Genomic DNA, 24563 nt, shown 5'->3' on the forward strand with positions numbered 1-24563 from the left:
TCCTTCCACTAAAGCGCAAAATGTTTGTAACATTTCTAAATTATGTTTAAAGTAAAATGACATTTTTTAAAAAAACTTCCTGAATATGAAGACCTGCAAAACTGAAATGCGTGGTTTGAGACAATGAAAGATTTTCTTTTTTACATTTCAAGATTACCAAGTTAAGCATAATCATGATTAATCACAACACTATAGTGTGATTAATTTGATAAATTTTTTTACACAATTGACAGCACTGGTATGTATTTGTATGAAGTACTGAATATACTTGATAATAAATTATAAATATAACTTTTAACTTCTTGCAACAGTAAACCTTGCAACAACAAAATGTTGCAAGGATGTGACAAAAAAACTATATGAACAAACCTAAATAATTATTTTTTTAAAAACAATTGCCAAAAGTTATCAATTATATATACAGTACAGACCAAAAGTTTGGACACACCTTCTCATTGAATTCAATGAGATAAGATAGGATAACAGAAAATTGTGTGTGCAGTAAAGACCCTGTGGTGAGTTAGCCCACGACATCTTTGAAAGCAATAAAATGTCTTCTACATTCCTCTTGCTCTTACTTAAATTCCTCAATATTTGGAAACCTTGGAGTACACTAATTGAATTCACTTCACTTCCTCTGCTGCCATTTCCAAACTACAATCCCCATTAAGGCAGACTACAATTCTAAATGAGTGCAGGAAATTGATGTCATCATTCACAACTCCTGTTCACTGACTGGCCAGGTAGACATTCAGCTGGGTTCAATAGAAAGAATAATATAATTGCTAACCAGGTTGTCAATGCTGGGTTTTTATGTCCTTGTTGTTCAAGAGAGATAAATGATCTAAAGGTGACCAAAATCACTAAATCCTCCAAAACATGTGTAGCGACTGTGTTTTATTGCTCAAAAGCTTGACATCTGTCCAAGTAAATTCCAAGCTAGCCATTGCTGATAGAAAAGGAACATTTCATGCAGTACATTTAGGAAAGTTCAGGCAATGATTGCGTGTGTGTTTGTCTGTGGGGGTGTATGTTTGTGTGCTTCCTGAACTCGCAGCATCTTCTGTTTTGTGTCGTCTTCCTCTCCTGCAAGACCAGAAGGAAAGACGTTGTTTATTTGGACGTAAATAGCAGCTGATTGTATACATACATCTGTATATATAGAATACGTGGCATAAATGTAGAGTGTGGAAATAAATATACATGCAACTTGTCTGGTTATATGCGCTGATGTTAAGGAGGATGTATAGATAAAAAAGAACAGCAACAGTCAAGTCAGAACAGATGCTTCCAATGAGTCTGAGCGATCGAAGGAGCCTTTGACCAGTTGGCTGCTTATGTGAAAGCTCTGTGATGTTAACACACTCTACTTCAGGGCTTGTACTCCATTACCTGAACAGTTATGATGTGTTTCTTCTGAATATTTTAAGGTATTAACTTAAACACATTTAAGCTAAATGTGTTTGCAACAGCGGAGCAGCTCACCCAGCTTCCTTCCCAACCATGCACCCTCATGGATAAAGAAACAATAGAAAGTGCTGTTATGTTTATGGTATTTTTGATAGCTAATACCACCTTATGGGTTTTTATATGGTTTTGTGCCAACAGTGTTTTACATCCATTTTTACAGAATAAATTCATATGCACCTCAGTCAGATACATTGATTGAAAATTGTATCCACATCTTTTTGAACTTCACATTTTCTCATGTACAGCCACAAATATTATTGTGTCTTAATAGGATTTTACTTGATGGAGCACAAAAAACTACAAACGTTCCATAGTTTACGCTATTTTTTCAAACAGATATCCAAAATGTGTGATATTCATTTGCAGTGAACCCTCTTTATTCTGAACTACATTAAGAAATCACGTATTTCAAAGAAGCTAACCAATGCACAGTCCAATTCTATGGCTGCTATGTGACAGTCTCAGAGCTTTGTTGGAGACCATTACTGAAATAAAATAGTAGACAAGGTTAAAGCAGGAATATGATCAAAATTAGTGCATCAATTTTAGTCACCTGACAGAGTATTGTTTAATCTGTCTCCTGAAAATGATCAATAGGATAAAACTGCAATTTTCAGAGAAGAAACCAAGTAGTCCATAATAACTCTGGAGGACCTGCAGAGATCAAGAGCTAAGTTAGGACAATCTGTCAACAGGAGAAATATTAGTTTTGCATTTGGTGCATGGAAGCCTGAATAGAATAGAATAGAATAGAATAGAATAGAATAGAATAGAATAGAATTATCCTTTTTCCTCAGTGGGAAAATTATAATGTAGTCGTAGCAGGGAACAAGTGCAGGGAAAGATTGAGTTTAAAAAAAAACATGCATGTTTTCTTGCACTTCATAATTAAGCACTATTTTGTGTTAGTCTGCCACAAAAAGTCCAAATTAACCACATTGACATTTATGGTTTTAATGTAAAAAAATAAAATAAAATCTGAACATTTTAAGGATTATGAAATTTTGCAAGAAACCCATTATATTAAATCTAAAAAAAAAAGTATCTGTAATTGTTATCCAAAATATAAAAGTTTTTTTGTCTATGACAGCTTGTTATTAGAGCTCAGTCATACTGCTTTTGAAATGTGATTGGGTATAAAAATATCTAATTTCATGTGTCAGATATTGTTCTGAAACCTGGGTGGACTGGATAACTTTAATCTTATTGCAGAAGGAATGTATCCTGCTCAAGTCTGGCGACAGGAACAGCAGAGGAAGGTTAACCTCTGTACTCTAAGGTTTGCCTCTTAGAATACAGAGGCTAACCTTCAAAGATAGATAGCAAGTGATTATACGTCAGTGTTTGAAGCCAAAACGTCCTCACCACAACACAATGCCTTCATTCTACTGTTGCTGATTATCTCAGGCAGCACTTGGCCATGAGTCCCATATCACAAATCTGTGAAATTACTAAACAAACACAGGGAAACTAATGATCTTCCATTTGCTTCAAACAACTGCATTTCTAGGCAAAAAAGAACAATGCTTTTACATTTCAAGACTCAAATTACTGGTTCATTCGGTTTTATTTATTTGGTGACTGAAGAGTAGAATAATGTTTGTGGTCATATTAATAACTAAAAAAATGTGTATAGTTGTATTAATTTACACAGAATTTGTTAATTAATTAATGTCTCAGAACTTTATTTTCCACTACTGAGTGGGGTGTGTTTGCATGTAGAGGGGTGAGTGTACAAAAGATAAAATACGACTTCCTTTTGAAATGTTTGTAGTTTTCCCTGTAAATTTTGGCCACAATACCATCAAGGATACCAAATTTTGTCCCCTGTTTCTCTAATTACCAGCTCTTATGGTGGGGTTGAGATTGGTTTGCTTACCACACTAAAAGAAACTTTTTGTCTGACTAAGGTTCAATTAATCCTTAGTTAAAGGCTTTGCTAACCTAATGTGTTCCCAGATAAAATGGTAAATGTTTTCTTTATGTTGTTTTATTGAGTAAATGTACTCACTCTCTTCTTTTTGGCACTCTTAAATAAAAAGTGAGCGGAATTCATGACTGCTTTTCTTCTAATCAAGTGCTCCAAGGAATAAAGGAGGTTGTTTGTCATCTTCCTGGTTAATAGGTTTGAACTGTAGGCTCACAAAAGCAGGAGAAGTCTGTCTCTCACTTGTTTAGTCACAATATTAAAGGCATCTGTCTGTTATTGGTAGAAAGCTAGTGTAGATTTTCAAAAGGGAAATTAAATTAATGCAAGACAATGCAATTTTAAAAAGACTTTTTACTTATCTTTACCAGGATGACAGTTTGCATTTTCACTCTACGTAGTTCAAAATCAATAGATTTCATAATGTGTCTTGCTTTTCCTCTCATAGCTTGAAATACATGATTTCACACTACAGCACATGTGCCAAACTCAAGGCCTGCGGGCCAAATCCAGCCCACCATAACTATTTATGCGGCTCTCGAGAGTCTAGAAGGCCACATAAATAAACTTTAAGATAACTGTCGTGTGCCTAAATATAAACTCACCAGTCAAATCAAATCAGTTTTATTTGTGTAGTGCCAAATTATATCAGTGTGAAAAGAATTTAAGTATTTAATTTTAAGAAGTACTTCAAATGGAGAGAATGTTATGACATTTTAATAGTTTGTTTTAGGTAGTTTTATCAATGCATTCTGCCACAACCAGCAAACTGAGAATGTTCATGATCTTGATGTGGCTCAAAATGAAAATAACTTTGACACTCTTGCATTACAGTGTTTTGCCCACTTCCTTGTATAAGGCATTAATGAAACTTTTTTTTATAGCTCCACTTTACTATTGGCAGAACTTTGTTGAGGTTACGTTGCGGTCTTCTATAAATTCAGATAGTCAAGGGACATTTTTTTATTTGGATTTTTATGATAATATTTTTCATTCATGTCTCCTTTTTATAATTTAAAAAAGTTTTATTACCTAAACCTCACCACACACAGGAATCTAAAATGAAATTGTGGTTTCTTGGGTGGGAGTCATTTGCTTTGTTTGTGCGCCATGTACCCCATACCAGCTACCTCCTAGTTCCAGAGCAGTAAAATGATAAATGTTACCATGAATTTATTCTGAAGATGCGTTACTATTATACTTCAACCAAGCTATAGTAGAACAACACCCTATGAAAATTCCATAAAAGTACAACAAAAAAATATCCAACTTTTCAAACTGAAGAGAAAAAAAAAACTTTTTATGCTCTTATTAACTTGACCGTTGTACATGTAGCAGAAATTCCACAACAGCTGTAATTGCGTTTCTCTTTCTTTTTTTCTATTTTTTTACTTGATGTTCTTTCATGCTGGTCATTGATAAAGAGAAATGGACATTACTTCACAAAAGTCTGGTCTGGTCAAGCATAAACAAACACGAATGCACTATTTTTGTTTTATAATTGCTTTCACTAATCTGAGATATTTTTTTTTAAGACAACACCGTAAAGTGATATTAAAAATAAATATTAACCTGTAAATAACTAAACAATATTAAACAAACAATAACAAAAAAATAAAATTAACTTCAGGTTGCCAGAAATTCTAACATTTGGTTTTAAATTGTAGTCTTAAGGCTCCTTCGTGTAATAAATACGTCATGAAAAAATAGCACCTAAATAAAAGAAAAAACATTTTCACATGAAATAACATTTGATGGTGACTAAAAAGGACTTGTGCAATGTAAACAAGTGTTTTGGCTCATGAGTCATAGGAAGCCAATTATTAACTAAAACGAAAAGGTGCAAACACTCACTGCTTATCCTTCTTGGGGGTTTTTTGGCATAGGATAATCCATTCCGTCACCTTTTGGCTAATATAGTAATAATCCCATACCTTAAAAATCTAGTCAAGGTGTAAAAATAAGATGTGGTTTTGGGAGATGAGATGTCGCAGAAAAAGAGTCGGCTGTGTCCGGCCCTGTTATGGCTGTCTGGTCAGTCCTGTCAAGACTATCTCTCAGTGACTGAGTTGGGGGGATTTGCTCATGAACCATAACCTAATTAATCACTGGTCCAAATACGGAAAACAGAGGGGCACTTAATATTTTTTTTCCATATAAACGGTCACACTCGGTCCCGCTCTTTTTGAATAAGATAAGTTGAACATTTTGTCATATGGAAGTAAACTTGTATTTTCATCTAACCAAGACATTTTCCCGTGAAATTACCCCATTAAGCATTATAGCAGTTTTATTGTTTCAGTCCAAAATAGTGTAATGCCTTCTACACTTTTGTTTAGATTCAGAATCTCCTATAGTTCTTTAAGGAAAAAAATAAGATGAAAAATGGATGAAGAGTTGTGGCGTTGGCAAACATATGAAAGCGTTCCTAGTACGATGTTTGCTGTGGGGGGATAGAGTTACATGCCAGCAGCCTGCTGGCTTCTCCTCCTTCGCAACCCCGCAAGTATGGAGGAATGCACTGCCCTTAGAACCGCAGGGAGGAAGAGAGCACTGACAGCGAGCAGTAAACACACTCAGCTTATGTGTTTGTTTGTTTGTGCGTTACTGTGTAAGAGGGCCAGGACATGGCAGCTTCAAAGCTGCTTCTAAACAACATCTGCTCCATGAGTCTGGAGCGGTATTCAGCCTTGTCGGGACACACCACGACTTCGAACTGTGGCTGTAAATCAATATTTTCCTCCTTTTTGTACTTGATTGTTCCACTGGCAGGAGATCAGGATGGACAAGCGTTCTTTGAGAAAAGTAGAAAAAGAAAATGTTGGAGTGAATGTAGATGGGAGGGACCCATCACATTCTTCCAATTCACCGCAATAAGAAACAGATTTTCAGCAATTAGTTGGGACTGACTTGGTTTATTGACTATAAGCATTGACATAGCTTCTCAGACAACCAAAGAAAAACAATTACAATTTATTATCTTTGGCTGTCAGCTCAAAGTTTTTTCCAAAGCAACGAACGCCATACCACGTCACTCGTATGTTATCAGAAATGACTGGTTATGCTCTTTCCTACTGTGTCACAAAATGATTTTCTACATTATTTTTCATGACAATTTACAGTCAATTAACTACCTCAAATCTTTTTGTGATTCTAAACAGTAAAACTATCGTGACAAAATGCTAAATCTAAATTAAAGAACATTGCAATAGTAATTACACCACTTTGATCTATGTTCACATTTTGACATAATAAGGCCACATGTCAATATAATTATGTACATTATTATGAATAAAACACAAAGTAGTGCAAAATTTTAATGTAACAATAAATGATGATTTTAAAAATGTTAAAAAGAACAAAAACTAAAAAATTAAGAGTGTGTATTTGTATTCAGTCCACCTTTACTCTCATACCACTAAACAAAATCCAGTGCAACCATCAGTCTACAGACGTAATCTCATAGCTATAGAAAAAAAAATCATCTGCATGTAATACAATCTAATGGTAATAACAGCTATTTGGTGAAAAACTTAAAGTGTGAAAGTATTTACAAAGCACTATAGCTTTCTTTGCAACTGCATTGAGATCTTTTCTCTGCTTACATATATAATATATTTGTAAAAATAAATCACGGCACGTTCATTGCCAGAATGTCAATCTTCTGAATTGATTGTTAGCTGTGTGGCCTCTCATATTAATCTTTTTCTCTGTGTAATAAGTGAATTAGTAGGATGTAGAGGATGATGTATGACAAAGGCTGGCGTGTCTAAAACCTGCTGTAAATCCACATGCCATAGTCATTTAATAATGTAGCAAGGAGAGCACTCGCATCATTCTTCTCTGCATTCACCACAAGCTCAAGAGCTGTGAATCTTACAGTTGGTGCTCTTTGTTGGCTATTAAGGTAGTTGGTCTAAGATTTACAGTAAATACACTGTAAAAATTCAGCAGTTAAAGCTAAATGGTGCTTGAACACGTTGACCTCACAGGATACACAGGGGATGATGAACAAACAACTGAAAATTTCAAAACATGGACTGTTTGCTTGAAATTGCGTAATTGGTTTAGCAATCATCTTCAAGAAATTGCATGGTTTTTTAACTTGTATGAAGCCTTAAATAATTTCTCATATAATGGTTAGTATAAGATTAGCAGTATAGCATAATTAGATGTATGGAGTAGTCTGCATCTATCACACAGTTATGCTACACATGTTCCAACATATTTCCATTAAGCACGCTGTAAAACTCTGCAGTTGAATCCAAAGGGTTCTTGATCATCCCATCCCCCAAAATCATGCAGAGCATAACATGTGAAAACACCCTAAAAATCTGAATATTTAGTACTGTCTTGAATTTGCATCATTGTGTTATAGATTATGTTTACAAACATTTTTCATTATTCCACAATGTGCACATATACATTGAACTAATGATTTTAAAAAGCTGCAGCGTCATCAGTGCCAGATTATGAATAGCATAGCTAGATGTCATTCTAGTGGCATGAGAATCCCAATTAAAAGGCAGACAGAAGATCATAAAACTATACCTCTGTGTTAAGTTATACTGTTCTATATATATATATTTGGCTTAGAATATCATTTATGCAACACTGATTAATATTAATACTGATTAATATATGATTAAACATGAGGTCCATGTGTATACTAATGAGATCATTTGAATTTTGGAGTGAGTTCTCAAAGTCCAAATGGTGCTATATTGTTGTGTTCACAGTGTGCTGTGTCCTTTAACTTTTCCCATATATCACATGCCTTGCCTTAACCTCCAGCTCCAACCCCCAACCACAACAGCTGGTGTCTCAGCAAGAGCCCTGACGTTATACTGCCACCCAAGCCTTTCAGGATACAACAAGCTTTGTGATGTTGGGGGCCCCTAATGGTCTTCTCAAAGAATTGTCCACAGTAGACCTGACCACATGCATATCACATGTCCATCAACATAGAAATGAATAAAACATTGTCCCTTCATGAAATTAGTATGACAAGTAAAAAGATATAATCTCGGTAGTATAAAAAATACATCCAATACAAAATTAAAATATCAACTTAACTTTGTTAATTTATTTTAGATCACAGATTCAACATAGCAAAACATCTCATGAAATGACAATGTAAAATAAATGTATTAAAAACTTTTTGAGATCACTTTTATTCTCATGTTGTTACTTTAACAACTATAACAGTGGTTTTTCTTAAAAAAAAAAAAAAGTCCTAAAATTAGACCTAAACCACTTATTACATTTTATTTATTTTTAACCTTCAATTGTATAGAAGTTAAAGTATTGGGTTGAAAAACTTAAAGCAGACAGCTGGATTACACTGCAAAAAACGAACCGTAAGATTTTGCCCCATGAATTCTGTTGTTGATGATGCAGGAAGTGAAGTGCATCTTAGAATCAATATGTTTAACAGATAAAATACACAAGTGAAATAGCTGAATTTCAATAAAACAAAAGAGAGTTAGAGTCATTGGCTAGTATGTGTTGTTCTTTGAATGTTAAGTTCAGTTCTGTGATTGTGTTTATGTTTTTGCTGCTTTGCTGTGCCTTTAAATGGCCCCCAGACTACAAAATACTCTTACTGACATAAATGACCATGAATATCACCTGATTAGCCTGCTAGGAAGTTTAACTGTAACAGTAGCATAGCTGCTAAGCTAAAGCATTAACTTAAGGGGTATTAAGATAGTAGCCACAAATAATCATGCAGAAATTCACTAAAATAAATGACCAAAATTTTAGGGGTTCAGTTATGCTTTTGACATTTATTATTAGAATTATTTTTTAAGTGATACAGAAGATTGAACATTACATTTATAGACAGATACATTTCATTATAAGTTTTTGCAGTCTACCTCTGACTTTTGTTCTCACTTGTCACAAAATATTACAGCTTTAGGTGTGCATTAACCTTCTTAAACTATAATATAACATAAATGCGTAGTTAGAATTACTAAATATTTCACTAATCTTACCAAATCGTTGCCTCAGTAAAACAAAACAGCATCATGAAGTCCCTATGTCACTCCATTTTTTTTAGCTCGTCCCTGAAACCCAGGTCGTATTTCTTATTAGCTCGATTCAAACATTAAAAAAAAACATGATATGCAAAATAAAAGTAAAATGTAAAATAAAACCTATAACTAAAAACGTTCCTGCTATAGACTTCAGTTTCTGCTTGACCTGTGATGAACTTGAGCGCTGTGTTTTGCTGTTGGTTTGACTCTGTAGGACCCAGCGGAAAACTGCTCTTGCTGAAGGGAGACGGAGCAGGAGAGAGGGGGGGAAAGCTGAGTGGAGAGAAGACGTTCCCAGACCAGTCAGTGGCTTCATGGAGTTCTGTACCTCTGATCCGCCGCCATGGATTGCAATCCGCGATCACTTCTTTTCATTTTACACCTTCTAATCTCCTGCGTTGTCCCTGCTTTCTTCATCATCTACCCCCCCAATGAAGGTAAGGCAACTCTGCGGACATTTGAATCAACGTGAGCGCTCGCTACTCTGTGTGTGTCAGTCAGTCGGCGTGTGTGTGTGTGTGTGTGTGAGTGTATGAGAGGGAGAGAGAGAGAGTGTGTGTGCATGTGTGTGTTTAAATGGTGCGCTTCACTCGGCACTGATCGCAGCATGCCATGCGCCCGTCGCGGATCACTGTTCAAATAACTGCGACAACAATAGGAAGATGATCCAAAGCGCACGGATATGACAGTGTGGCATCAACAGACACAAGACGTCATTTAACTAGCAAACTGTCTACGGACGTTCAAACTGAACATAGATCTCGAGAAGGGGGCGTGAAAGGCAGTTTTGAGACTGTTATTAGTTATTTAAATCTACATGAATTGAAGGTCCGTTTTGAAAAAGCTCCTGCTAAATACGCACCTTGGGAGTTGTTACGGAGATACAAGGGAACTCTTCATGTCTAACTGTCGGTTACTGCCTACCCACTAATTCATTCGGGGTAAACGCCCCAGTTACAGGGTAACTGTGAGCCGAACTTCATTTTAAGGCAATGAGTAGAGGATGAGCACAGTCGCAGTGCGCGTAAAAACGCACAGGATTGTACTTTTAAAAAAAGAAAAGAAGAAAAAAAAAAAAGAAAACGCATATTTTGACCCCAAAATATACTTGCAAGCCACTGTGAACATGTACATTGTAACAGATAAAAGGCTTTGCAACAATTTAAATTTTCACATGAATTTTACCTTCTCATCAAACTCGTTAATTCTCAGTTGTGTTCCCTGTGAAAGTTAAGGAGACTTTTTCGCCCGTTATTAGACGGGTCCTATAAGTCTACACTGTCACTTCCCCATATCTGTAAAACGACGCTCAGCAAAAAATAAAGACTTTAAAAACGATAAATTGCTGAATTTTTACTATATTGACAAGCTTTATGAAATTCTTAAAACAGTGTATATTCTCAAAAATGCTGTAATTTTGTCCGATGTCTATCAGTTAGTGCCGAGCAGAGAAGCAAAAGTCAGACGAGTATTGAAGATGCTCATCTCGCAACACTATTAAAGTCGGAAAGCAATCTAAACAGGATGACGTATAATATAGTTGGTTAAGAGTTTATAAATACAGTAATTATGCACTGTATTTATACTTCTTTGTTTAGCTAGCCGGACACAAACTCACTGATGTTTCAAATGAGTGCAGATAGGTTAATCTTTTTTAGGAAAGTGGTTGATCAAAGACAAAAAAAAGCAAATTTATTAGATATACGAATCATATCTAGAGTTATCAAATTATGTTTTATTTTTCTGTTGCCACCGCTCTCTGGAAGCTCTCAAGTTTTAGGCCACACAATGGTCTCCCTATTTGAGACTTCCCAAGGGAATGAACTTGAAAATGTACTTTTCAAGAGTTGGGCAAAGTGTCCTTATGAAGTCCGAGGTTAGTTTGTAAGACAGATAAATCTAACTGAAGCTGATTTCGGTTTTGTACGCTTTGAAATGCCTGTTGAACGATATCATTAAACTTTTTATTTTTTTATTTTTTAGAAAATACAGAAGAGAGTTGTCTGCTTTAGTCTCCCTGCAGTCAGGGACGATCGGACTCTGGTTCGTTTGTATAAAGCAGTGCAGGAGAGGAGAGAGCATTATATGTAATTTATGGTCGCTCCTTGACGGCGTGAGTTAGGAGAATATGCTGCGTGACAAAATGGAATAAAAACCAAACGCTTTACGCAGACCTACAGCAAACAGCTCAGACTCCGCGCGAGGAGCTTTATTCAATGGTGCAAGATATCAGTACTGGAATGTGTGAAAGAGATGTATTGTTGATGCACGTTAGTAAAACTGAAAGAGATCAACACTTCACAAAATATAAGAAAAATATATCACGGTGGAGTGTGTGTGCGTGTGTGTGTGTGTCTGCTTGTGTATTTTTTTTTTCCTGAGAAGACACTTTTATCATTCGGCATTCGTGAAAAAAAGGCATACACACAAACGCATCAAAACCATCTCCTTTAGAGTGTGGCTAGATAAAAGCGTAACATGCCAGAAATTAGGCAATTAAGTTAATTGACAGTTTTCGATCTCATAAATCTGCCAGGGAGCGTCAGCGTGGAGCTGCTCCGTCCTTACAGAAATACATGCAGATATCAGGAGCTTATGATCTAGGTGAAAACACAATTTCAACACGAAAAGCAGCTCGCAAGAGTGAAAATGCACTGCAAAATATATAACAGCGTCCATCATTACGACGGATCTGACTACTGCCCAACGATATTGATTTATAAAGCACACGATAAGCATTGATTTAACATTATTAATCACCATACTCATGTTCCAAAGTCACTACAAAAGTCACTACAAGTTGCTTTACCTTACTTATGGGTGTGTCCATATACGATATAAGTGGAAAGTGCTCCAAGCTCAGTTTTTGTAAATCAGAAACAGAACTATTTTAATAAATATAAATCTTGTTTGAATTATATGATGAAGAAATTCTAAAATTTCACTTTTGCCATATCACAAAATAAAGTTTTTTCTTCTTCTTTTCTATTGTTTCTTGTGCCTCTGTGAGTAGGTGCTTTTGTTTATTTATATATTTGGTCAGTTAGTTATTACTCAACACGCTGGTAATTACATATCCTGCCTGCAGTAGATTGGATATTCATTTGAACATGCCTGCTATACAGCAATATTTCGGGATATTTCAGTCACCGAGCAATTTAGCTGGTAGAGAATAATTTTAAAAAAAGGTCTAAAAGGGAAAGACCTTTTCTCTTTTTTTAATTTTTTTTTTAGAAAATGCCTTTTTTTTCTTTATTTTTTTTACAGATTTTATGAAGAGTGTTGCAGCATTACTTCCAAATTAAATACAAATGTTTATGCAGGAAGCTACATGTAATCACAGGTTAAGCAAGCGATAATGAACCCTTTTCTATTTATTTAGTTCTTCCTCATTGAGAGAAAATGTAAAGTTTTTTGTTCTTTCGTTCCCCATGTCCAGCTATGGCTCAACCGTTTTTTGCTTTTTCTTTTTTGTTTCATACACTCGTGTGGCCTTTAGTAGGTCACGACGATCTCGTTGAAACCTTTCGACGTAGTTGCAAGGTATTTATTTATCTATTTTTCAACTAAGTAAGTTGCAGGCTACATTTGATTGTCGCGGTTCTTTCTTTCATCACTGATGGAAGAAAACAAAAAAAAGTTGTGAATTGGCGCAGCTTGTCCTCTCAGGTGGTGTGAGGTACAGGCCCGCTGCGGGACGCCTGGAGGCCGCGGGTATTTTTAGCTGCTCGCCCCGAAGAGCCCAGAGCTGCGGTCCCTCTGGGACACATGAACGTTTGTGAGCTATGGTACCTTTCAGAACTGCAGGAAATTTTAGTGCACTCACAAAATAATAATAAAAAAATATATAAATAAATCCCAGCTTCTCTGTATGTGCTGTAAAGCCATTGTGTGTGCTCAACAAATGAGGAAGACTGGCAACGTCAGTTTAACATGATTTCAACTAGTTTAGAGTGAAACTTAACGATTATGTAGATACTACATGTTCCCATGCTGTACACAGTATGCAGAGGAACATACTTATGTCAGTGCTAGTGTTTTTGTTTTTACAGTAAGGCAAAAATATAAGGCATAAAGTGTGAAAACAGATGGAATCAAAGAAAGAAAGAAAGAAGGAACGAGAGAAAGAAAGAGAGAAAGATAGAAAGAATATGAAATAAAGAAAGAATGGGGACAGAGGGGCTGGGCAAGTAGCAACAACATCAGACAGAGCGACTTTGCTCTTGAATAATTCATAATGGGAGGTGAACACTTCACCCTTTAACACAGACACAAGTCGCCTTGCTTTGCCTGCAGTGCGGCCTACCAGCTCTCACATGCACAGAAGCATCCTACACAGAAACATTCTATTCTATTCTACTCTATTCTATTCTATTCTAGTCTAGTCCAATCTAGGTGCCTGATCAACATCTTGATGCCGTTAGTCTGCCTCTGCATGTTCATCAGCTGTGCACTAGTTGCAGGGGAAGCTCGAATTAAAATGTGTGCTGGAAAAATCAGCAGCTGTAAATTATGAGAACACAGACATCAAAATGAGCAGTCCCTCTCCCCCTTTACGTGCCTGTGCTCCCCTGCTCAACATATACTACGCTGGGCAATACCAGATATATGATTATACTGCATGCACAATCATCATATATCTAGTGTCATTGACTGCCTCCATTTGTCAGGTTCAGCTTACACATTGTGGGTTTTTAGACGGTGGTCTTGGTTTGCTTTATATATATTGATTCACCTGTTTCCACCTCTGATGTTTTGCTCCCTCTCAGACAGGCTGGCTGAGTTTGCTATTAATACTCCCGTTTAGAAGCATTCCCTGATGGGGCAGGGGCCATATTCTTGGCTGACGTTAGCTTGCTAACTGATTCTGTGGGTCCATGTGTGTGTGTGTGAAAGAGAGAGAGCGTAAAGACTGTCAGCAAATCTTTGTGTACAGTCTTATTTTGTGTTAGTTTGAGGGTTCATGCGCAGTAATAGCAGAAATCTTGTGGCGAAATTTCAGCATATGTAGCTCAGGGCGCAACTGCATACGAGGGCATACGACATGTGCCTTAAAAATTTTGAACTTTATCTGGTACCTGATTGCCAATGGTAACAATATAGACACACATTTACGTGTACATTCTGGTGTATTTGAATATTTCTCAATGTTACCAAATTCAAGCAGTGAAACTCATGTGTTTGACATGTTACGCACAGTGGTGTGTTTAAATTTGACAATGGCTCAAATGTGATGAAGCCCAAAAATCTTGTTTATTAGGAAAACAGTAATAGTATATAAGAGAAATAATAATGACACATTTATGAAAAAAGAAATTCTGGCCTGCACAATCATACGGAAGACCACTGACTTGAGAGTTAGTCCTAAAGAATCGCAGGTAGCTGCACCAAAACACATCAATAAAAAGCTGAATGGAAGAAAGAAGTGGAGTAGAAAAATGTGCACAAGGGACAGGGCTAACCACAGTCTTAAAAAGATTTTAAGCACACCTAATGAAGAGTTGTGGAGTTAATAATTATTTGTGCAGGAACATAATCTGCTTTATTGGTTCATTGTTTTGTATCAAGTCCAAAGTAAGCTCAGCTACCAACCAAAACATTTTGAAGCATTTCCTGAGTACCTATGCTGACAAACTTTGATTTTAGATATTTATTTTTAAGAAGGACTTGACACGTGATGGTACTGTCAAAGTTCGGACACCTGCTTAAAGAACTATGAATGGCCAGAAAACCTGAATGAATTTCACCTAAGCCCATAATCTGTTAAGTTTTGTGAAGAGGAAGATAAGAGATACCAGAACCAGCAATACAGACTCAGACATTGAAGTAAATCAAACAACATGAGAAATATCTCACTTTCATTCATTTTTGTTGAACAGAGTCTAACTGACTGACACAGCAACACAGGACACAACAACGATGCAGCTGTGTGCATCATTTTATCTATTTATTTGTATTTTTATTGTATTTTTGTAGCTGGTATCTGTGCATCTCTATTTGTGTATTCCCATTGTTTCCTTGATGGGAAAATTTATTTGTGTTTACTTGTATATGCGTCGGTGCTGATTTCTCAAGCCAAGTACAGCTGAAGGGCCCTTTTTCCCTTCCTGCGATATGAGAGCTGTCTAATTTTCTGCACTCAAATTCCTTCGCTCAGCTCAATTTGAGATGTGGGCTTGGCTTGTTGAGAAATGTAAATTGGAAGCAATGGGCCTGGATGCGGAGCTGCTATTATCTGACATGAACAGATAGCTTCATTAGACTCTAATAGTAATGTGTATTCTGCCACTCAACTGCCTGAGTGCTGCTGCATTGCTGTGGCTCGACTTAGAAGCCAGAAGTAGATAAGTCTCTGTGTTTCTCTTCCTTTCTGAACTTCTTTGTTGCCAAATCTGCGGATATTTATAAAGAAAATTGCTATATTAGTCCATATTAGATTGTTGCCAGCTATCCTGGGATAACATTTGGAAAAGAATCGTCACTGGATTCGGAACGCTAGTTTGACCAGGAGGATCCAGGGAGTATGCGATTGCAGTGCTTGATGTCATAGCTGTAGGGTCTAGTTGCATTGCTGCTTCCCTCTGCTATGGGTGTGTGCAAGTTACTTGTTTGTACGTGCTTGGATCTAAATCACTTTGCTTTTGGAAGGAAATGAACTATAGAGATGAGTCAGTTTTGTTGGAAGAGTAACCTTTCAGGGAGTTTTTTTTTTTGCTTTACTTTGTGATCTTTTGTGACTTTAGAAGAAAAAAAACTGCTTTGGAAAGTCTTTTAGCTCACTAATAAAACATTAAAATAATGATGAGCATTTTCTCAACAAAAAAATGGCAAACTGAGTTACAGCTTAGAGTTCTCTTTGACACTTGCAGATTCAAATGAGGTACTCAGTTGTGCTTCTGAACAAATGGGAAAACTTTTTTGAAATAAATGTTGAAAAATATCGGCCAGCAGCTGCAGCATGTTGTACTACTGACTCACAACGTGTCGTTTTCAGCTCAGCATCAGAATGGCATGGCTCTCCAGCAATAGTAAAGCAGCATTAAACGGTGATCTGTGGTTTTTGCCTGGCAACGGATTCATTACACACATTCTTTGTGTAATGAATCCATATAAAATGAGTTTTTCTTTTGCATCAAACTCAGCATATATGTGATTCTGAGCTCTGGACTGGAGCTGAATTGGTTGTTTCCTCTTCTCTCTCTTGGAGGAGTCAGCTAGCATTGGGTTATCAATGGCAATTTTGGGGAATTGGCAACAACTGGACAAGGTTCTTTCTGCACATTTTTGAATGAAACCAAGACTTAGTGTTTTGGTTTGGTCAATATAGTCACCTGCATAGTTTTGGATTCAGAGCTCCTGCGGTTTCTGGAGTGACCCTTCTCTCTGCCTGTAGAAAAAATGAGGGCGGGGTTCAGGTAGTCCACTGTCTCCCCATGATCGCCCTCCCAGGTGGCAGGAGAGAGAGATCGTTTATTATAGACCTTTACAACGGTGTGCCATAGACCTCGACCGCACAGTTTCCTTCCTAAAACTCCTCCTCTTCCTGTTGAATCTCAAAGTGGGTTGATGCAGTGCATTGTGGGATTAATTTTCCTTCATGGCTGGATGTTTGATTTGCATCTCAAGTTTGTGTTTCTGCTTGTGACAGTTTGCCTGCTGAAGTCAGGTTTATGTTAAGCAAATAAGCTGTCTCAATATTCTTCTTTCTGCGTGATCCATACTGACAGCTTGCTTCAATAGCAATCTTTCACTCTGCGAGAACACAATAGCAGAAAATGCTCCAATTCCATTCAGAGCTCAAGGAATACATTGTATGTCAGAGGTAATTTGTTCAACATATCCATCAGCAGGAATGACACTTTCCAATAGTACTATTTACCTGCACTGCTGGTCATAGAATTTCTATCAGCACTGCAGAATTTAAAAAATAAAATAAAACTCTGCTTCTCTGCTCCACTGACAAGGGTATGACTTCAGCTCACCACAGAAAACTGTTTTCCAGGGTCTCAGCTTGCATCATAGCACCACTGAGTTCCTTGTCTTATTTGTCCCATGTCATATTTCCTCTATTAGACATGGATTTACTCTATCTGCTGTTGAATGCCTGTTTGAAAAATAGAGCGGCTTCTTGACAGTGGCTTCTTGAGCACACAGACACATACACGCCCACACACTCATATGCAGGCTACATTTCCATTCTTTCTAAATAGATTCATATTTTGGTCATAGTGTGGCCAATGGAATTTTGGACTACCTCTGAAAGTGGTGATTGCATTTAAATTTTGATTTGAAGCACTTTTGCTTTACCTGGTTACACTTCTGTCACCATGAATGAGTGTGCAGCAAGGTAGGCTGGTGTTTGAATGGGTCAAAAGCACGACTCTTTGAAACTAAGCTTGTCTCTTGGCTTCTTTAAATCCTAGCCGTATTTTTTGTTCACCACCTTCAAAATGCCTGCGAGGAAAGATATGCTTTCTGTGTTCATCTGTGTCTTATGCAGGGTGTTTGTAGTTTTCCAGGCAATATAAACCTCTTTCACAGTTGAGAAAACATATTCAGCTAATACAAACTAAAATGCAGCATTTGCCTTAAATGGAAAAAGGAGAGTTATTTTAGTTGTGAAACGTATTCATTGGCTTAAACTCCTCTGAGTCAGTAGCATATCTGAGTAGCAATGCTGAATTTTCTAAGTCTTATGCTCAGAGATGCATGACTTAATTATTTCATGCAAACCTTTTACTAAGGCTTACCATCAAACAGTCGAGATCATTAACCTAGAACCTAATAGTTACTAAATATAAGCTTAAACAATCTTAACATCTCAGTAGCTCTGTCAGTATCCTGAAACATTCTGCAGGGTTGAAGCATTGGGTTCTCCCTTTCGCATGGATCAGAGGTATGCTCCTTCTATTACTGTGAAAGTCAACTTTTAGCAATGGCTTATACATTTAGAAACTTTTAATATTCCTTATCAAGTTTATATTGCAGTGCACTGAAATAATGAAATTACAACTACCAATTTTTCATAATACATACACATAATTTATTGTATGTTATTGAGATTTAATGAGATAAAACAGATTTAGCTCCATTCATTGTACTAAACCAATTGCTCTGACTAGCATACCTGTTCTTGCATCCCCACATCATGATGCTGCCAACACCATGTTTATTTTTGTTTTGTTTTTCTGTGGGGATGATGTGTTGAAAAAATGTTAGAGCATCATGCATGTAAGGCAAAAAGTTCAGTTTGACCTCATCCTATCATCTTTCTATTTTCAGATGTTGGATTGAATTGACACAGCTTCTTCCAGCTTCCAGTTAACTCTGTTCAACCAGTCTCTTGCTACTGAAAAAAAAAATATATTTTCAACAGCATCATATTATCTTATCAATATAACATAACCTATCATTCTTGTTCAATAATGACTTTCTTCTCACCACTGTTATACTTTATTTAGGAGCATGAGATTTGTAAAAAAATTTGAAAGCTTTCCACTTCACATGAATTGGTCACTTGCATAAAATAAAATACTTTAAAGTTTGTGATTTTTGGTCACATATCAAAAAGCAGAAATGGTTTAACAGGTATGAACACTTTTGCAAGCTGCTATAATCCGTAAGGACCAACAATGAGGATGTTGTTCCTTATGCATTATAAGGAACAATCTACACTATTTTAGATTGTTAACATCTAAAATAGAATAGGTCTGATTGTAGTGTTAAGCTACAGACTAGGTTAGGAACCTAATAATTAATAAAGGTTTAAAACAGAAACAGAGAGTCTTTATTTGTATCACTGTCTTCACAAAGTTAGCCATGGAGCCATTTAATGCCATCGTGTGAGTCACAGTGTGTGGCAGCTGAGTAAATAATCAGTCCTTGAGGTTGGAGATTTCTCCTTTGGGATTAAATGAAGGCTAATTGGGGCTAACAAGAACTGGTCACTCATATGCTGTCTGCTTTTCCTTTTCTCTCCTACCACAGTTAACCTGTTAGACTCTAAAGCAAGCCAAGGGGAGCTAGGATGGATTTCCTACCCATCACATGGGGTGAGTATCTTTAAGTCTTTTATCTTCACCACTTTAATCATGCCTGAACTGCATGAAGACTTAAACCACAAAAATCATGATGTTTAGACTCCATTGATCCTCTTATTGAACAACAGAATCAAGTGTAGATTAACCCACTTTCTCAGACGTTTTTGCCTGTTTTTCATCTTGCAGGTCAAAGGTTAAGTATTCAGTGTGCCGTATGGTTGAGATACGTAAGGGAAACTGTACGGCATTCATGTGCTGTCGTTTGTGCACATATGTGTGTGTGTTTAAAGAGAGATTAAGGCATTAACGGGCTTCAGGTTCTTGCCCCCAAATGATCCTCGTAAGAGGAGATATAAAAATGACTACCTCTAATAAAATATTACAAGAACAACATTGATTGTGTTTATACAATGCATGCAAACTTAGAAGTCTCATTTGTTGAACATTATTTGAGTTACTTCAAACCACAGCATTTTCTATTTTGATATCAAAAGTTTATGTTATTTCACCACATTTGTATTTGTAGGAAAAGGTTTATCGCATAATTTAAAACAAAACATGTCTTCAAATGTTATTATTCATAAGTTTTTATCATAGAAAAAAAGTATGGTTTTTATTGTGAATTGAACATGTATTGCTTATTCTTAATCTACTCCTAATAAAAAAATATATATATATATATATCTGGACACCAATGTAAGGTACTCCTAATTAATTAGGAGAAGAGATAAAATGTTTTCTTAATAATTTGGTTAATTTAAATGAAACATCCACAAAATAGTAACCACAATCTTATTTACTTGAAGATTTTCAGAATTCTATGTGGTTCAAAACATTTTTTACATGCATTGTCACCCCTTAAAAAATTTTAGTGCTGGTTTACAATCATGAAACCAATGTACGAATAAGAGTAAAATGCAATTTACATAGCATATTGTTCATTCTGCAGCTCGAACATATGTTGAAAAATCTTGAACTGTCCTTTTTTCCTCCTAAATTCAAAACATATCACATTTTTGTAAATAATACAACACTTTATGTAAAGAAGTTATAGGAAAAAGCTGTGAAATAAAAAAGAAAATGCAGCCTCTATCATCTGCGAGTCTGTCTTTCTCCACCAAAGCCCTCCAGTGGGCTCTTGTTCAGTGTTTATTTGTCTAACTAGTTAGACTCCTGCGCCTCTGGGCTGGCCTCCTGTCACCCACCACCCCCACTTCTCTTTTACTCTCTCTCACACAGACTCATGCACGCCTTCCCCCTCTCTCACACACACACATACACAATTCCCTGTTTTTCCTTTATTAAGTGTTAGAATTACTCTTTGGCAGTAGCTTAAGGTAATCCCGTCATTTGTTCCATTGGACTGCCAAACCTAGTTTCCTTCGGCCGTATACAGCGCTGGCACTGTCGGAGTATGCCGAACTTCTCCAATGAGGATCAACCGCAATGAAAAAAAAAAAAAAAAAAAATCACAGAAAAAACTGCATGCACTTTAAAATCCATTTGGTCTACAGACGATTGCAGACTACACAATTGCAACTGTGCGACTAAATGACGGAAGAGATGGATGTTGTGCCGGCTTAAGTTATTTGCGTGTGAGCAACTAGGAAAATGTGCACTGATACGGGTACTTGATACAGCCCTGGCCATTGGAATGTGTGACAGAGGTTATGCATTTTGCAGAGAAATGTCTGTTTTATTTCAGATTTTTTTTCTTTGAACTAGTTTAGATAAGAAGTTTGTGGTTATCCAATTTGTAAAAGTGCTGTGAGAATGACCGTTGATGTTATTCTCTACGGAGAACCTTTCCAAGCAGAATGAGCAGGGAATTAACTAAGGGCTGAAAAGATGAGGAGAAAGAATAGATGGAGAGGTGTTGAAAGTGCAGAGGAAAGTGAGAGGAGAAAATGACAGAGATGTAGAAAGATAAATGTTGGTAAAATTCGGGCTTTTGTAGTAAAGTATTTGCCACTGCCATGACACGCACTAGATATCTGTGTTGAGGGAGATGTCCAATGTGAGTTTTCCATCTTATATAGCACTTTGTATGTTGGATAAAAAGTTCAGTTTTCATCTTATTTGAATAAAACCCATTCTTCTTTTATGAGAAAGACTTCCAAAGCATGATGCTGCCTGTCTCATCTGACCAGAGAACCTTCATTTTTGAGAATGGAAGAGAAGTGAGTGACAGGGAGATCAAAAAGACAAGTAAGGAGGGTGAATGGAAGGCTTTGAAGGAAGCAGGAAAAGCTCAGAGGGGAGAAAGTCAGAGACACAGACACAGATAAATATTGCTGATGATCAGGTCCTCAAGGTGAATCATCTGTAATTACTCACGTCATCCACTGACTACGCTCTGATAAGCAGCATGCCCCTCGGAGACCGCTGCTCAGAAATGATTTCTCCAAATGTGTGGCTATGGCAGAGAACCCTTTCTACCTCCCTCACACATACACGCAGATACAAACTCATTCACACTGATAGAGAGGCTTCAACTATTGGCCTACGGAGACGCAACGTGCTCTGGTCAGAACAAATTAAGAGCTTAGCCTCCCCAGGATGTTCACTCGGGAGCCACCGAATGGACTGATGGCTGTGCGTCTGTGTGTTTGAGTGTGTTTGATCCAGATATACTGTTATCTGTCTGGGAGGCAGGCTGATTGCTTTGCAGTGTCCGGGGGGCTTAACCCATCACTAAAGACTGTTAAAGATTACATTCTCGCATGCTTTGAAAGCATTCTTCAGTAACAAACCAACACCCCAGACACCGGCTCTGCATGCAGAATAGAATTAATGGGTACGTGCAAAGTGAAGTACAGTCTTCAAAGCAACGGGGGATACAACGTGGCTGTCTTTGCCAGGAACTTGGCTTATTGCTGCAGTATTTCAAATCTTCATTCATGGCTACCAATATTAATTTGTTTTAAACAAGTTTAGGTAGCTGCTTTCACACATGCAGTGCAGGATAGAAATGTGTTTTTACATTTGAGGAGCTTTGCTTTATAGGACATATCAAGGGGTGTATTATACCAGAGGATTCTCTGGGATTCACATTGTTTCCTTAATTTTCTTGCATTGAGTCACAAGTCAGAAAGGTTACTTTCTTCTGTGTTCAATATCTTGATTCAAAATGGAGAGAGTCAACTCTAGACTTCAGTTTAGATGTGAAAATGGATAATGTGAGTTTTAAACCAACTAAAAGAAAATAACTCTATAGCAAAGGAATTTGTGACCATCTCAACAGTAAAGCCTACAAGATCAACAATAGCTCTTGCTCCTCATAAACACTTTACAGCAAAAGGGCTGTCCTTAAATTTAAATTAATTTCATTGAAAAATATGAAGCCAACAACATGTTGGTTCAATACATTAGTATTTGTGCAACAACTGCACGCATACTAATAGTCAACTACCTATTACAGCATCCTGGGGAAGTTGGTGTGGAGGAGCTGCAACAAATCTTTTATTGCAGTTTGCCACATGTAGGTTACCCATCAAACATGTGGAAAAAAGAATGGTCTAGTCAGATCAGATGAAAAATCAACTTTTTTCTCCTACAAATTGCTTGCACTGTAAACAACTGTCGTCCACGTCAAAAATAGAAGAGCCGATCTAGACTAGGCAGTCACTGTTAATCCAAAATTTAGAAGTGTGGCCTTTTGAAAGTCCATATTTTATGTAATTTTATTATCATTATTGCTAAAGTAAAGAGATGTGTTGCCTTTGAAAAATAGTCAATATACAATAAATTAAAAAAATAACACGTGTTTTAAAATGATAGTACTTATATTAATATTTCAAAAACTGTTTTAACACAAACTTTTAGAGAGCTCCTATAAATTTAGCATCCCTTAGTGATGTGTTTTATATTTCTTTAAAAACTAGAAGCATTAACTAGGCTCACCAAATTAAGAGTCATCCACAGAAAGGTCTCAAAGCTCGGCTAATGAAATAGCCTCTCAGTTGCCCTGCTGTCGTTTTTAGGTGCAGACGTATCATAGATATTTCAGCTTTTAAGAGCACTCCTCACTAGCAGTATCAACAATTGATACTTTAGTCACGCAACATTGTTTGTTTTACTAACAATTACAATTTTGTTTTTTCTGAGCATAGTTAAAACTCCAGAAGAACTTTCCAGATGGTTCCGTGAAGCAGACCATCTGGCACATCAGGTTATGTTTTCTGAACTAGTGATATCATATATGATTGCGCCAATCTTGCATTGGAGCCAAGGCTGTGTCTTTGATGGAGCTGCCAAATGCATTCATGACTCAAGCTCTTTTTTAACCCTAAGCCATAAAAAGAACACCCTTCGTCAGATCATCCTCAAACCCAACACTATGTTGGTTTATGGCCAATTTAATCAAAATACATTCTAAACTCAGATCTGAAAGCACCAATGTGGAATATGTTTCAATAATGAAGTTAATGCTGAAAAAAGATGTTTTAGACTCCCGGCAGGTGTTGATCTATTTTACTTCTTCCGAAATCTGTCAGTCACTGTTACATCTAAGTGCTTTGTCACCCTATATAGCCCCCCTTTAACTACCAAAGACCCTAACATCTTTGAACTAGGTGAATTAGAGTGCTGACTAGGTGTTTTTGAGGAGGTCCTGTTGCCATAGCTATGTGTTGATCAGCTCAAGTTACCACATTTCATTACTGTCCGTTTTGCTGTTTCACCTACAGCACAGATCAGAGAACCCAGGGCAGCATCACACCAACCTGTGCCTCAGCTGCGACCATTAAGGGTCAGGGTCAGAGGTCATAGAGACTAGTGTAGGGTCACTATGTTGTTATATATCAATTAGAGTACAACGAGGAGGAGAGTTGCGCTGAAGAAATATAAGATGATGGCTTTCTTTTTCCTGATTAGCAAATAATCCACCTTTAGTTTTCTAAATATATTGGTGAGTGATTCACACAATTAGAGAACATACAGCTTGAAAACTTTTATAGAAATCTTCATATAGCTACATGCATCTGCAACACAACTTACCCTTGAAAAGCATTAGAAAACAAAATACAGTATATCATTTATTTTTTATGTCATAAAGATATTGCAATTTAAAATTTTAAAGGCTTC

The 24563-nt window shown here is 36.8% G+C and overlaps 1 protein-coding gene across 6 annotated transcripts in view; it reads left to right on the forward strand.

The window, feature by feature from the left end:
- The first annotated feature begins 9678 nt into the window (after nt 1–9678).
- Nucleotides 9679–24563, forward strand: part of epha3 (eph receptor A3) — a 111200-nt gene continuing 96315 nt past the window's right edge. For 2 of the 6 annotated variants that reach the window (XM_028022806.1, XM_028022800.1), the window contains exons 1-2: nt 9680–9875; nt 19426–19490. In XM_028022806.1, coding sequence (XP_027878607.1) covers nt 9782–9875; nt 19426–19490 — 159 coding nt within the window. In that variant the 5' untranslated portion in view covers nt 9680–9781. Of the gene's footprint in view, nt 9876–19425; nt 19491–24563 lie in introns of all 6 variants that reach the window. The other 4 variants (XM_028022805.1, XM_028022803.1, XM_028022801.1 and 1 more) reach the window with 3 other exon arrangements.

This window comes from Xiphophorus couchianus, chromosome 7 (assembly GCF_001444195.1).
Source record: "Xiphophorus couchianus chromosome 7, X_couchianus-1.0, whole genome shotgun sequence".
NCBI classification, from domain to species: domain Eukaryota; kingdom Metazoa; phylum Chordata; class Actinopteri; order Cyprinodontiformes; family Poeciliidae; genus Xiphophorus; species Xiphophorus couchianus.